The sequence below is a fragment of the Anomalospiza imberbis genome, chromosome 21, assembly GCF_031753505.1.
Source record: "Anomalospiza imberbis isolate Cuckoo-Finch-1a 21T00152 chromosome 21, ASM3175350v1, whole genome shotgun sequence".
NCBI lineage: Eukaryota > Metazoa > Chordata > Aves > Passeriformes > Viduidae > Anomalospiza > Anomalospiza imberbis.
Genome location: NC_089701.1, coordinates 5,737,540 through 5,751,900, shown reverse-complemented (window position 1 = coordinate 5,751,900; position 14,361 = coordinate 5,737,540). Strand labels below are relative to the sequence as shown.

Here is a 14,361-nt window from a genome sequence, read left to right as displayed (position 1 = left end):
CGGCGTTAGCGCGCTGCTGCCGGCGCCGGGACTCGAACCCGCGGCGCCGGGACTCGAACCCGCGGCGCCGGGACTCGAACCCGCGGCGCCGGGCCGGGCCCCGCCTCTCCGCCAGGGGGCGGCCACCGCCCGTGCCGCCGGCGCGGGGCGGATGCGGCCCGCGCGGCCCGGAAGGGGCGGGATGGGGCCGGCCCGGCCGTGAGACACGCCGGGGGCCGTGAGGGAGCCCCTGGGCCACTACAGGATCGGCATGGAGTCGTGGCAGCTCCGCTTCGACACTCTGGAGGCGCTGCGCTTCTCCAGCAAGGGCCGGCTGAGCTACTGCAGCCACTGGCAGGATGATGAGGTGAGGGCGCGCCCCGGAGTCGGCCCTGCCCGCTGGGAGACACCGACCGCTCATCTCGGTGACACTCGGGGCTTGAAATACCCCCAGACCGGGTCCAGGCTCGGGAGCGCGGCGTCAGGGAGCGCGGCTGGTCCAAGGGGGTTTAAATGTCCTGCGAAAATAGGATGGTCGGGAAAAAGTGTTGGAAAGACAGCAGAAAAAAGGGTTAAATGGGATACGGAGCTGCGATGATGAAGCAGCCACTAACTGTGCGGGTGTGCTCATGGTGTGTTAAAGTTTTATTGAAATTAGGGCTGTGCCGCATTCACGGGGGATGTTTTCTCTCGAGGCTGCCTTGGAAGGATGTGTGGCTCCCGTTGAGCTCTCCCCTTACTGCGGCTGGGTGCTGGACAGCCTCAGTGGGCAGTCAGCGCAGGAAATCTCACCCTCCGGGGCTCCAACGCCCACACTGTCCACTCCACTCCCAAAACGGGCGTCTGCGGAGCAGATCCCGCCTGGCAGCCACCGGAGCTCTTCACCGCCTTCATCTGCAGAGCCCAGTGAGACCAAGGTAGCTTTCTGCTTATAATTCATGTGTTCATGGAGCAGCTGTGAGAAGAAAAAAAGTCCTAACTTGCTGTCATAAATTGTCGGCTTAAGGCTGGTTTGTGCTCTGTTAGTCTATGGGGAAAATATCCTTAGTTTTGATTTTTTTGTAGTATGAACAGGTGATGATAAAATCAGTATTAACAAGACTTTAAAATCAGTATTAACAAGACTTTCATAGAAAAATGTTTCACGGTAGACCCAAAGCAAACTACATTTTCACCATAATTGAGGAAAATAGTTGGAGCTCTGTTGTGTTATGGATTAGCAGAACAGGATTTGTCCATTTGGAGGGATAAGGTCACAGAGAAGGGTCAGGGCTGTTGTAAAAGTCCATGAGTAACCACATTGGGTTCTCTGGAGTCTTTGAGTGACTTTCATGTATTCTGACTCTGTTTTACAAGGCAGAAGGGTAGGAAGCTGGGCAAATAATAGTTTAGGAGACTTGCTTTTTCTGTTTTCCTCCATGAGTTGCTGATCCTGTGCTCAGTTGCTGATTTTGCTTTTCCGTGCAGGAAAATGATCATCTCAGTCTCCTGGAAATCAATCAAGAAGTTGTTCCAGCAGTTCTGTCCTCTAAAGTTGCAAAAGTCGAAGGCTGCATTCGGATGTATGAAGAGATGCACAGGCTGAAAGCAAAGGTAAGAAAAAATGATTGAGGGACTGTCTGTGAATCCCAGGAGAGCTCCACAGTCAGCGGTAACAGTGCAAGGACAGCAAGTTATAAATGTCGGGCAGTTGAGTTTGTGTTTTCTTCTGTCCACATTGTTCAGTGGCTCCCTTTGGTGCCCTCTGTAATGCAGGAGCGGCTGAGACAGCGGCAGGAGGAGCAGGAGCAGATGGTGAGGGCAGCCTATGCTCAGGCCAGTGAGCAGCTGAAGCGCTTTGATGAACTGAGGGAGCTGAAGCGGCATCAGGAATTCCAAGAGTTGCAAGAAGTAATGGAGAAGAGGTGAGATTACCTCTGGTATCACTAGAATTTTATAGCATTTAATCAAAGTGCAGATTAATTCCTGTTCCTGACAATTCTGTGCTAGTTACTTGTGGTTGAAAATTTCCACTGCTGTTTGTCTTACATTAACTATCCTGTTACAGTTTAGCTGTCAGAGTGGATGTCTGGCTATTGTTGAGGTTTCGGTGGTTAGAAAAAGACAACATTTGTGACAGCTAAAGTTCCTTTAGCTTGTTTTAAGAATAACTTCCTGTGTGTTGGTTTGTGTTTTGTCTCCTGAATGTCTTGAATACAGTTTTTCTGTCTTTATGTGTATTGTAGCTCAAAGGAGGCTCAGGGGCAGCAAGAGAAGTTGAAGGAAGAGCACCGACATAGAGCAAAGGTCTGAGACTCTTAAGAATTGTCTTTCATAAAAGACCATGACTACTGGGTGGGAACTGGAAAGACCAATTGATTTATTTGTGTTTTCATGACACGCTGAAGTAAGGATGGATTTTCTGGTGCTGTCCTGGGCACCTGCTGCAGTGTGGAAATGCAGTAAAGGCACTTGTGTCCGAGGAACAGGAAGGCCCTGTAAAGCTGGAGCCATCAGACCAGGAAGGAACTGTACAGCTAGAGTTATTGAGGTATTTTATGGCTCTTGTGTCTTTGTCTCCCCAGATATTGAACCTGAAATTGCGTGAGGCAGAGCAGCAGAGGCAGCGCCAGGAAGAGCTGGAACGTTTGCGCAAGGAAGAGGGCCAGGAGAGACTGCGCCGCCTTTATTCCATCCAGGAGGAGCTGCTGCAGCTGAACCAGCAGATTGATCCCAACTACAGGCACAAAGACTTGCCCAGAATTGATCTGTCTGCTTACTGCAATCGTGGCAACCAGATCTGTGGGCTGGTGTCAGGGCTCATCCGCACCACGAGCGAGGTACGGGCTCTGGAGTTGTTAACTTGGGCTGTCATTCCTTCATAAAGCTCCCTGTAGTTGTCTTCAAAGGCAGCTTGTCATGAAGCCCTTAAATAAGATATCACAGCAATGATTTTAGATATTCATCCTATAAAGCACCCCATTTCAAAGGGGAATTCTTTCCTCTGGCACTTCAGCTGTTCTCTTGAAAATGGCTTATCAAAATGCATGAGAACTTCTACTGGAGAAAGATTCAAATTAAATTTCTGTAAACTCGTGCTGTAAAGTTCCCTCTGTGACAGTGGACTGGTTCATGAATTGTTAAAATACTGAACATCTTATGATTCTCCTCTCAAGCTTTTCTGCAGTTGCTGGCTTTCCTTGACATTTTTCTTTCTAGGATGGGATACAAGTCTTGAAAGATAAAGCACTAATAAGGCTAATCCTATGTTCCAGTTTGTCACAGCTGGCTTTCAGCAGAGGGAGCTGTCAAGGCTTTGCACTGGAGTTCACTTGCACTTGTACAAGTGTATTCTTAATTTTTGTTGTCCAAGATCTTAGGCTATTTAGTCATAGACTTACATTATTTACAAATATTATGACCAATGTTATGTACAAATAAAGGAGATGAGGAAAAAATACATAGTTAGCTCCCAGATTATCTGAAGGCAAATGCTTCAAAGGCTCCTTGTGCTGGCAGTTGGCCCTCTGGCACTGGAACCAAAGGTTAATGCTGTGTTACCTCTCATGTTTCTTGGCAGAAAGGGTTCCCAACTCAAGCAGATGTGGCCAGCACTGAACGAGCCCTGCAGGAGATGCGGGGGTTGATAGCCAGCATGCAGCAGGAAATCACTGCAGCTCTAGAAGAAAAGAAGAGGAAAGATGAAGAGGAAAAGAAACAAAAGCAGAAAGAGTTAGAGAAAAAAGAGCAGATGAAGAATCAGACTTCTGCCCCTGCACAGCAGTCAGGGGAAAAGCAGCAGAAGGAAGGTTGGTGAGGCTTTTTTAAAAATCTTTTTTATTCCTTTGACTTGCATTTTTTTAATGAGTTTTCTCACTAGAGGTTTAGGTCCTTCTTAGTTATCTTTTTTTTTTTTTTTTTTTTAATAACAGGACTTCAAGTTAAAACAGAAGGAAGTATCATGCAGTGGTACCAGCAGCTTCAGGATGCTGCTGAGCAATGTGTTGCTGCTTTCAGTGAAATTGGAAACTGCAAAGGCAACACTGAGGTATGAACAAATTATTAATACTGTTGAAGAGAGATTATATTAATTTCTAATTTCTTAATTTAAAAAAAATTTAAAACTATTGTAGCAGCCTCTGTTTACCACTCTGCTCATCCAAACGATGATAGAGATATACTTGCTTGGAAAGAATTTTAAAGTTGTTTTTTTGTTCTCCAGGTGAAGAAGATAAAAACCAACTTGCAGAAAGCAGCTACAATCCCTGTGAGCCAGATCTCTAGCATATCAGGTCAGGAAAACACCAAGAGCTCAATCCCACTGAAATTCCTTTTGCTTCAAAGGTTTTATGAGGGCACATGCGTATAAAGTGTTCCTGTAGCAGAAAGCTGACCTGTACACAGCCTATCTGTGCAGGAGGGTTTGCTTGTGTTTTGAAGGCCTGTTGCTTCACTCAGAAGCATCTTTCTTCATCAGGATTAAGTTTGGTTAATCAGATGGAGCAAAGGTGCCCTTTGGGATGTGGGTCTGGTGTTGGGAAGCTTGGTGTGGTCTGGGTAAGCCTTGTCTGCTGTTCCCTTACCTTCTGTCTCCATACATTCCTTATGTATTGGCAGGCTCTAAGCTGAGAGAGGTGTTTGACAAGATCAATAACCTGCTGTCTGGGAAGCCTGTTCAGACCGAAGGGCAAACGGTGTCCGTGACTCAGCATCCACAGGGGCTGGAGTTTGTTTGCTACAAACTTGCAGAGAAGTTTGTGGTGAGGAAATCTCTTTTTTGGGGTGGCACAGGTGCTCTAGGAGATGCTTTTGGACACTGAACTGTCTCTTCAGCTATGAAGAACAAAATCACTGGGTGTTCATTTTGCCTGTATGAATGCAGTGAAAAAACTTAGTTTCTCTTTAACTTCAACCTTTGTTTTATTTCTTCTGGGAGAAAAAACTTTTAAATTTCAGGCATATGTCTGACATATTTTGAACTAGTTAGGTGCAGTGTTGTGGAAAATAGTTTAATAGTTAATTTATGGTGTATCACAAAACTGTATATAGGCCCAAACCTTATATTTTGGCAGAATTTGGGGGACAAAAACCCCAACACTGATGCTCAAGAGGCAAATTTCAGTCCCTGCTTTCTTGTTAGTGCCTCTCAAGAAATTGTTTAAGTTGTTTTTTGAAATTGGCAGAATTTTTCTCTTGTCTTTATTTGCAAAATTTGGGCTCTTTGAAACTTTTCTCCCTGCAGGAACAAATGCATGCTAAAATCAGCATATGGAGTAAAACTGTGACTAATTTGTAAACATTTGAAAGTGATTCTTTGGGTTGAGAATATCTGTGCAGCCTGCACTTTAGGCCTGTGTTTGCTAATCCAGTTTTTCTATCCTGAGCCACAGTTTATTGTCATCCTCTGTGGGAGCTGAGGATATGTGGCTTCATCAGCTTTTCTGTCCTTGGTTCATAGCCATGGAAATGTTCGGATTCTTTAGTAAAGGCTAACTACAAAAATGAGGTGTTTGTTTTTTTTTTTTTTTTTGCCTGGGAAGTTATTTGAAGGAGTGGTGGCTGACTTTCCTTTTCTACCCTCCAGAAACATGGGGAAGGAGAAGTATCTTTTCACCATGATTCAGCTTTCCCAATTGCTGTGGTGCTCTCAGGAATCTGGGAATTACACCCTCGAGTCGGAGACATCTTTTTAGCTCATCTGCACAAAAAGTGCCCATATTCTGTGCCATTTTACCCTGCTCGGAAAGAAGGGACTTCTGTGGAAGAGTATCAGAGGTAAATTTACTACTGGATTTATTCTGCATGAACCCTCCAAGGGTGAAGACTGTTTTGAGAGAACTCCACTTTCCCCCATCCCTGAGCACGTAGGCGTTGACTCTGGAGGTTCACTCACAAGTGTGTACAAACCATCTCGTTCCAGCCCCCTGCCATGGCAGGGGCACCTTCCTCTAGACCAGGCTGCTCAGAGCCCCATCCTGCCTGTCCTTGAGCATCTTCTTGGATAGGGCAGCCACAGCTTCTCTGTGACCTGTTCCAGTGCCTCCCCAAATGGTGGAACATATAGTCCAGAGGGCAATGATCAGCCTTTGCAATAATTCTTGCACGTTTTTGAAGAATCCCTATTCTCAGTAGAGTTGAATTCAAGTAAGCTGAGAGCTGCAGGGACTCGAGTGAATGTGTTTTGCTGTACTAAAACTAGAATGTTTTCTCATATTAAGGATGCTTGGATATGAAGTTCATGATTCTAAAGTGGAAGAACAAGATCATTTTCTTAAAAGGATGTCAGGAATGATTCGTCTCTATGCTGCCATCATTCAGCTGCGCTGGCCTTATGGAAACAAACAAGGGGTATGTGTGTGGCATTATACTTAGAACCTTGTTACTATCCCAGGACTGTATTGTATTAAATTTATTGGAAGCTTGTTTTGTAGTTGAAGTGTGCTGAATTTAACCTAGCTCAGGATATATTTGGAGGAAAATGTTCATATGATGAACAAAGCAATGCCAAGTAATTAATGGTGTGAACTTCTACTTTATGTTTTCACAGTGATCAAGTTTTATAAAGAAGAAAGTCGGTCAGAAAACTGTCTGTTTTGATAATTGTGTTTTACAAGTCCTAAAGCAAGTGCTGAGTAGCTTCTTTGTTGCTTTGTAGGCACATCCTCACGGTCTGAGCTATGGATGGCGCTGGCTTGCGCAGATGTTGAATCTGGAGCCTCTGGCAGATGTGACAGCTATGCTGCTTTTGGATTTCCTGGAAGTAAGTGGTGTGGAGAACTGTTAGTAGTTAAATGTCACCAGTTTATGTCCCTTTTGGGTTGTGAAGGAATTGCTGAGGTGAGATTCACAGCAGGTTTTTCGAACTTGTTCTTATTCCTTCAGAAAGGAACATGAATATTTCCACCCTCTTGCAAATACAGCTTTGGAGCTGAATGATTTCAAAACTGAAGTTTTTATAAATACAAATTCTGTTGTTGTGTTTGATTCTGTTTAAGGTTTCTGGTATTTTAAAATTAGCTGTATGGTCTTATATAAGGTCTCTTCTATGTACTTGGCAGTTTGTACTGCGCAAGGAGGACCTGTGGCTGCTCCAGCCAAATTAGTTGATAAAACAGGATAGATTTTTCAGGCTGAAAAGATCAGAGCCTGATGGATATTAATCCTTTCTCCTAAGATAATAGGCCTGTGCTAAATAAGAGCCAAAGTTAAAGGCTGAAGTCAGGGGACACAAACACTGTTGAACACAAGCAGCTTCTCTGCTCTTCAAATGCTTCTAAAGAACTGTAAAAGTACAGGTGAGAAAGTGGGAGGTGAAATACCCCATGGGGGATTCTGTTAGGGATGGTGAAGTCAGAGGAACGTTTGTCCTGTAAACTGTATGGAGAAAACTGATGAATCACTGCACACAGCAGTAATCACAGAGGGGAAATGACCACAGTGTGCCCCAGCAAATGGTGTTAGGAATGAGAACTATTTTTGGAGGGAGACCGGGGTGAAATGAAGGATGTCAAGATTCATATAACAGGAAAGAAGGTGATTGTGGTAGCAGTAATAGCATTTAGAGGATTTGCTTGTTTTAGTGTAGGTGTATTTCTTTAAATGTCTGAATGAAGCATTAAGTTGTTGGTATGGAGCAGATTCATTGCAGCTGTCATGCAAGCCTGAAACCTAATCCTGTAACCTGCACTTTATGCCTCTCTGTATCACAGGTGTGTGGCAATGCTCTGATGAAGCAGTATGGAATTCAGTTCTGGAAAACAATGTTCTTTATCCAGAAATCCTATATCCCAAGGTATGATATCTGGGGTTAGGAATGTTGGTGTTCACTCTGAAATGACTCATCCACGTTTTCCAATCCCTGCCATCCACCCCCACACCCACTTGTGAATCAAACACGACTTTTCTAAAAAGATTTTGAAACCTGCTGTTGTTTCTGCAGAATTGAAGCTGTGACCAGCTCTGGCCAGATGGGCTGTTTGTCACGTTTGAAGAATTTCGTGCAGGTAAAGCAGTTTTGGGGTTTTTCTTGTTCATTTAATTTTCAGGTGTTTTGGTTTGGGTTTTCTTGGGTTTTCTTTTTTCCCATCACTGAATATATGCATCATTTGGATAATGAGGTTGGCACTGCTTGCCACCCACCAGACTTCTCTCTATGATCTAACCCATCTTTTGTGACTTTGCAATTACTGAATTACCTTAATGATACTTATGATATCAAACATCTCGCTGCTTTCTTACCTCACACCTGATTTTTATCAATGAAAATGTATTTTGGTTATAAAGGAAGATCAGTGAGAGGAGATGAACAGGTTGAGGAGGATTCTGCTGAGTCATTTCTGTCATGGCTGTTTCTTATCAGTAGTTGCTTGTTTTTAGCACTTGTCCTGATTAAATATATGGGGAAGTGACAATTTGAACTGCTCTCTGTAGTGTTTGTTTAGCATTGCATTCTGCATATTTTTTTAATAAAGCTTGCAGAACTGTAAAATACTTGATTGTTTAAATTGTTCTGTGAATGTTGACTTAGATGATATTAAAATACGACAGCTTTGAAGTTGTACTTTCATTTAATAATTAAACTGGCACATTTTATTAGTAATGCTTTGAATGTATAGTAAGAGCCATCAGAATTCCTGAAAAGAGGTGCCAAATTAAGATACACGTTTATTTATCTTCATTATTTGTCTTTCTCTCCATTAGAAATGTCTACGTGCACAGGAAATTCCATTACCAAAGGGCATTCTGACACCGTCCTTTTGGAGAACATAAATCAGCCTGTATTTCCTTTCCCCTTAACGTTTAATTCAAGAAGATTGATTTGTTAGTCTTTGAAGCTAATCTTTGCATTAGATCTTTGTAAGTTTTTGTATAATAAATTACTGAAACTTCAAGACTTTTCCTTCATATGTTTAATCATGTGGAAGATGATTTAAATCCATTGTCCTGATGGCTCCAGAGGTTAAGGACTCTTGGACTGAAAAATTGCACAGTGGTGTTTGGCTCGTGGAAGTGAAAATACCTCACAGCTCTACGAACTCTTAACAGCGTAATCAATCTCAAAATTACTGCCAGAAATTTATTTTTGTATTTCTTGCATCTTTTCTAATTCAACTGTAATTGTGCTGATGGACTTGTTTGTCTGAACATCATCTAAAATCTGTGGTGAGGCTGAAGGTTGAGCAGTACTGACACTTGTCTCCCTTGGATGTAACTTCTCTCCAAAAGGCAGGATTCTGGGTTGAAGGGAAGTAGACTCACTGCTCCAAAAGGTTTGTGGGGCAAAGAAGAGCTCCTGTAACAATCAAAATTCTGTGGGTTTTTTTTCTGTCAGTCAAGAAAATCCACAGCTCCTTGATGAATAGGGGAGATGGGAAATGTGTTGGATTTACAGTGAGCTGTCCTTGAACAGTTTTGGTGGCTTCTAAGATGACAAAATTCACTTCTGAGTTCTACAAGGTAGTTAATTATTCTGGCAATATACTGTTGCAAGTTAAAAATGGGGTTTTTTTACCAGACTGGGGTTTGTTTTTCCTAGAGGCACCATGATTTGAAGCTGTAGAACATGGAATTGGTTCTCATATGAGACTATGAATTTGATTTTCCATATAGTTCTTGGGATTGCTTAGAAGAGGTTGTAACATGTGCTTTGGAATTCAGGCCTGTAAAACCCTTAACATTGTCTTTAAAATGGTCGAGTACCTAAGTTAAATTTGTATTTGGTTTATGTATTTTGTAAACTGACTCTGGAATACTTTAGACTACTTTACCTTGTGATTGTTCTGGGAAATTGGAAATATCCTCCTGGTGTCCTTTTTGCCAGATAACTGAAGCAATGCAACTTTTATTAGTATACTTGAAAAATGTACAAGGTTTTTTTGATACTGAGTGGAGATGTTTAATTATATATTGCATATTCATAATTATGGTGGAGATTCACTTTGCCAAGACAGTAATGGGTCCTGTCTGTTAGAAACAATTGTCTGCCTGTGACAAACCCAAGGAAAAATTTGTTGATGTACTTGTGAAATACAATACTACTTTTTTTGCTGACAGCTGCTTGGGGTTTCTAACATTTGTGGGGTAAATAAAAGTATATATTTTTATAAAAAAACCAAGATATCCTTTTCTGCCTCAGTAAAGAGAATCCACATGCCTATTATTTAAAAATACTAATATGAATACTAAATAATGTGTGTGCTTCATAAGAGTCAATATTTTTTTTTAGATGTAGCTTGAGGGTGTATCTGCTGCTTGAGCTGAATGTTTGACTTGTTTATGTCATTTTAGCAGGTTTGGATGTTAGGCAGTTGGTGCTGTTAAGATGCAATGCAAATAAGGTCATATGCATATCTCCCTGGTGGTTTTGCATGTACGTTTACATCAGATACGGCCAAGGAGAGCATTGCAGACGTGACAATACTGTGCCTTCAGGACGAGATGCATCAAAGTTGGTGTGAGTCAGACTTCTGCTTGGCGACAGGAGTTCAGGCAGTGCCAGGGATGCAGTGTCACCATCAGTGCCTGTGCTTCCAATGAAGTACTTCACTCAAATAAAGCGTTATTAATTCACACAGCCATCAAACCCACTCGCCTCTTTGAGCCAATAACATTCCTGCTGCCTTCCAGCCCTCTAATCTCTGGTTATTTCAATTTTTTTCAGAGCAGAATGTGTCTATTTTAAACATTGATTTAACGCTTAAAGCTCATTTTCCTTTGAATTTATGCACCAGCTTTTCAGAAATAGCTTTCCCTTGACAGGCGCTCGCAGCCTTTTGCTGCTGTGTCCTTGCCAGGCTTCTGGGTGACACTGCACAGTGCTTCAAGCAGCCACTCTTACCTGTACATCTGCATCTCAATTTTATATATGTGTGCGTGTGTATTGTACGCATTTATACACATAATTATATCATGTAAAGCTAACGAAGCTGCTGCTCTGACTGTGGCTGGATGCTGCGCTGGTGATCTGTCCCCATCACTGAGCCACAGAACCTCGACTGTCGGACCCAAACTGACCCTGACTCCGGAGAAGAGGGCAGAGATCCCTCTGCCGAGCCCCTGCGCGGACATTTTAACCGATTTCCCCTCTAATAAAGTGATTTTGTGGTGCCCGAGGCCGGTCCCTGCAGGGCACAAACGCTCCTCCGCTCGGCTCTTTCCGGAACCGCTCGGCTCTTTCCGGAACCGCTCGGCCCTTCCGAAGCCTCTCGTTCCTTTCCGGACCCTCTCCCTCGTGTCGGTGTCTCCGGAACTGCTCGTGTGTTTCCGGATCCACTCGTGTCTCTCCGGATCCCCGTCGTTCACCGGCGGAGCGCTGGTGGGCGTGGCCTCCCCGCGCTCCTTTCCCGATTCTTTCCGAAGTTCTTCGTCTCTTTCCGCCGACAGGGCAGGGCCGCTCTGCGGCGCTGACGTCACCTCCGGCCGGGCTATAAAAGGGCGGGTGCGGGCGGCGCGCGCGGTCCGTGGCGGAGGGCGCGGAGCCGGCCGGAGTACGTGCGCACCCACAGAGCCGGTGAGGGGACGGGGCGAAGGGCGGGCGGGGGGCGCCGCGCGGCCTTCGCCGCGCCCCGCTCGGGCTCGCCCAGACCCGCACGCACAGCGGGCACAGGTGTGCGGGTGAGCCGGGGGAGGCTGAGGCCGGCCCTGCCTCCCCGGGCGTCCCGGCCGCCGCTCGCCCTCGCCCTCCGCGACTCGGCCGGGCGGTCCTTTATCGCGGGGCGCCGCCGAGCCGGGCCCGGGGTCTCCCCGCGGGCCTCGGGCGAGCGGAGCGGAACGAAGGGCGGGGGTGCGGCGCGAGTGAAGGGCGGGCGGGCAGGGAGCGGCCGCAGCCGCCCTGAGCAGCGCGACCCGCGGCTGGAATCCCATTCAGCGCCCCGGGGAGCGACAAACGGGCGGAAAACAACATCCCCGGCGGCTTACGGCCCCCGCCGCGCCCGCCCGTCCCTTCGGGGGTGCCACCCAGCATTTCCCGGGGAGAATTGCCGGGGGATGGAGCCCCCGGCGCTCCGCGGCGCCGGGAATCGTTGCACAGCAATGGCTCCCGCGGCTGCCCAGCCCTGTCCAAGGTCAGGAGATGCGGCGAGGAGAAGGAAGGAGCGATGGAGGGGCCGGGGCAGCGGGGAGAGCCCGTGCCGCAGGGCCCGGGGGTCTCCGGGCAGGGCCGGACCCGGGGCGGCTCCGCAGAGCTGACAAGCAGCGAGGCAGTGGAACGGAGTCTCCCGACCTCTGTTCCCTTCATACATGTGTTACTTTGTATGTAGGGCAAGGTCTGCTGCTTCCTTTGTAAAAGAAGCAGGATTTGCCCCTGCCCTGGTTATTTTTTTAAAAATTTTAATTTTTTTTTTTTTTTTTGGTGATTTAAAATAAATCCGAGTCAAGTGTTTCTCAATTTGTTGCTCACATACACCTTACCTGGTTATAACAATAAAAATCCGCATTGCTGGGTCATAAATATGTGCCAATAGGGCAACCACTTTCCCCGATATTGAAGGAAAACCAAGCAATTATCACCGTATATTTTTTCAGCAGGTTCATATTGGCTGTTCAGGATTTTTTTTGTAGCTGTTTTATCATAAACCAGGTTTGTGTTCCAGTCGAAAATGTACGTGACTCCTGAGCAATCTTTCATACATATTTAAATAGGTTTTGAAGAGCAGTTGTCTGGAGATGGCGGATGAGCATATCAGGGAAAAAAAAAAAACAAAAAAACCCCCAAAAAAGCCAACTCAGCCTGAAATGGTTCTATATCTTTCTGGAAAACAAATAATCCATTTTCTTTGGGCATTTTTGTTTTCAGCAAAGTGCCAGAAGATTCCAATGACTGTGTTCACCAAAAGGCCTTAGTCAGGGATTCAGATTTGTTCAACACAAATTTTAAATCCCACTGTGGGGTTTTCTTGTATTTATTTGCAATTAGCAGAAAGCTCTTCCAGGAAATCTTCATTTGTCCTTATTTATGGATTGTGCAGAGAAAGTAATGGACAAAAGGTTGAAAATGGGTTGCTTTCTGCTGCATTGTGTGCAGGATCTGTAACTGTAATAATGGAATTGTTAAACTGAGGAAAATACTTGAACTAAGATAACGGGTTACATTGTTCACAAGAAGTCATTTATTTCCATTCTTGTTGAAATAAAAAGCCCCAATATCCATATTGGTCAAACTGAAATCAAAATTTTATTTAAAGAAACAGATTTAAATGTAATGCTTATATGAAATCTGTAGTTCAGGAAGTTAAACATTATTCTGGTTGATTTTTTTAATAACAAAGATAGCAGCAATAACAAAAATGGTGCTTACATTTACACATTTTAAACATTTTTTGCACATTTTTCTCCTGCACAGCAGTAGGATAAGAGAGGCCTTGATTTTCTTGGTGGAGGGTGGTACCTCTTGGTGAGAAATTTGTATTTCTCAACTATGACATTTACAAGTAACCTTAGTGATTTAACACAAGTAGCTTGGTATCTTCGCTGCCTTTTTTTTTGTCTATGTAATGTGTTTTAATCATAAATACATTGCTTTTTGGAGACAGCTGATCACTTCCCCTCTATCAGAGGAAATAATACAAATTCCTCCCTTTTCTCCTCTGCTCGTTAGTGTAGTGTGGGAGTTTGTTTTTTCCATTTGTCCCTGGAGTGAGTGTAGGCAGCAGAAGAATGGGGTGGAGCAGACTGCAGATGCCGTGGATGGAGACTGGGGCTGGGCTCCCGGGCTGCCGGGCTCGGGCTCCCGGGCTGCCGGCCTTGGGCTGCCGGCCTTGGGCTGCCGGCCTCGGGCTGCCGGCCTCGGGCTGCCGGCCTCGGGCTCCCGGGCTGCCGGCCTCGGGCTCCCGGGCTGCCGGCCTCGGGCTCCCGGGCTGCCGGCCTCGGGCTCCCGGGCTGCCGGCCTCGGGCTCCCGGGCTGCCGGCCTCGGGCTCCCGGGCTGCCGGCCTCGGGCTCCCGGGCTGCCGGCCTCGGGCTCCCGGGCTGCCGGCCTCGGGCTCCCGGGCTGCCGGCCTCGGGCTCCCGGGCTGCCGGCCTCGGGCTCCCGGGCTGCCGGCCTTGGGCTCTTGGGCTGCCGGGCTGGGCTCCCGGGCTGTGCTCCCGGGCTGCCCGTGGATCCATCGAGGGGGATGCGCTGGCTCCCTGCTGCAGCTAACACAGGTGAAGCTGTGCAAATGCCACAGAGACCTCCACAGCTCCAGCTGCACAAGGGCACACACACACGCTGCTGCAGTTTTCCATGGAGGGATTGCAGCACGTCTGTCGGGCTGGGGAAGACAAGGAAATTTTCACCTGAAAATTCGGTGGATTGGTCACTCTTAACAGCTGCATCTCAAAAAATGTCATCTCAAAAAATACCTTCTGTTGCAACTGCTACCTGACCATTTTTTGTTGTGGCAATTGAAAGTCAACATTTTTGTAGA

General features: G+C 45.9%; 3 protein-coding genes across 15 annotated transcripts in view; 2 read left to right on the top strand and 1 right to left on the bottom strand.

Annotated features, from left to right (window-relative positions):
* The window catches only part of BBLN (bublin coiled coil protein), a 95,221-nt gene that overhangs the window by 30,805 nt on the left and 50,055 nt on the right, over window positions 1-14,361 (bottom strand). The window contains exon 1 of one of the 2 annotated variants that reach the window (XM_068211365.1): window positions 11,885-11,894. The exons of the other annotated variant lie outside the window; for it this stretch is intronic. The gene's annotated coding sequence lies outside the window, so the exon portion shown is untranslated. Of the gene's footprint in view, window positions 1-11,884; window positions 11,895-14,361 lie in introns of those variants that run through there. 2 annotated transcript variants of the gene reach the window in all.
* GLE1 (GLE1 RNA export mediator) lies at window positions 189-10,069 on the top strand. The gene is made up of 16 exons (XM_068211364.1): window positions 189-346; window positions 675-896; window positions 1,447-1,572; window positions 1,735-1,883; window positions 2,205-2,265; window positions 2,544-2,798; window positions 3,539-3,767; window positions 3,891-4,006; window positions 4,181-4,250; window positions 4,576-4,718; window positions 5,543-5,733; window positions 6,177-6,306; window positions 6,614-6,718; window positions 7,668-7,750; window positions 7,898-7,961; window positions 8,659-10,069. Exons 1-16 carry the CDS (start codon window positions 251-253, stop codon window positions 8,725-8,727), a joined length of 2,109 nt encoding a protein of 702 aa, XP_068067465.1. The 5' UTR covers window positions 189-250; the 3' UTR covers window positions 8,728-10,069.
* The window catches only part of SPTAN1 (spectrin alpha, non-erythrocytic 1), a 46,201-nt gene continuing 43,152 nt past the window's right edge, over window positions 11,313-14,361 (top strand). For all 12 annotated transcript variants that reach the window (XM_068211345.1, XM_068211353.1, XM_068211352.1 and 9 more), the window contains exon 1: window positions 11,313-11,467. The gene's annotated coding sequence lies outside the window, so the exon portion shown is untranslated. The remainder of the gene's footprint in view (window positions 11,468-14,361) is intronic.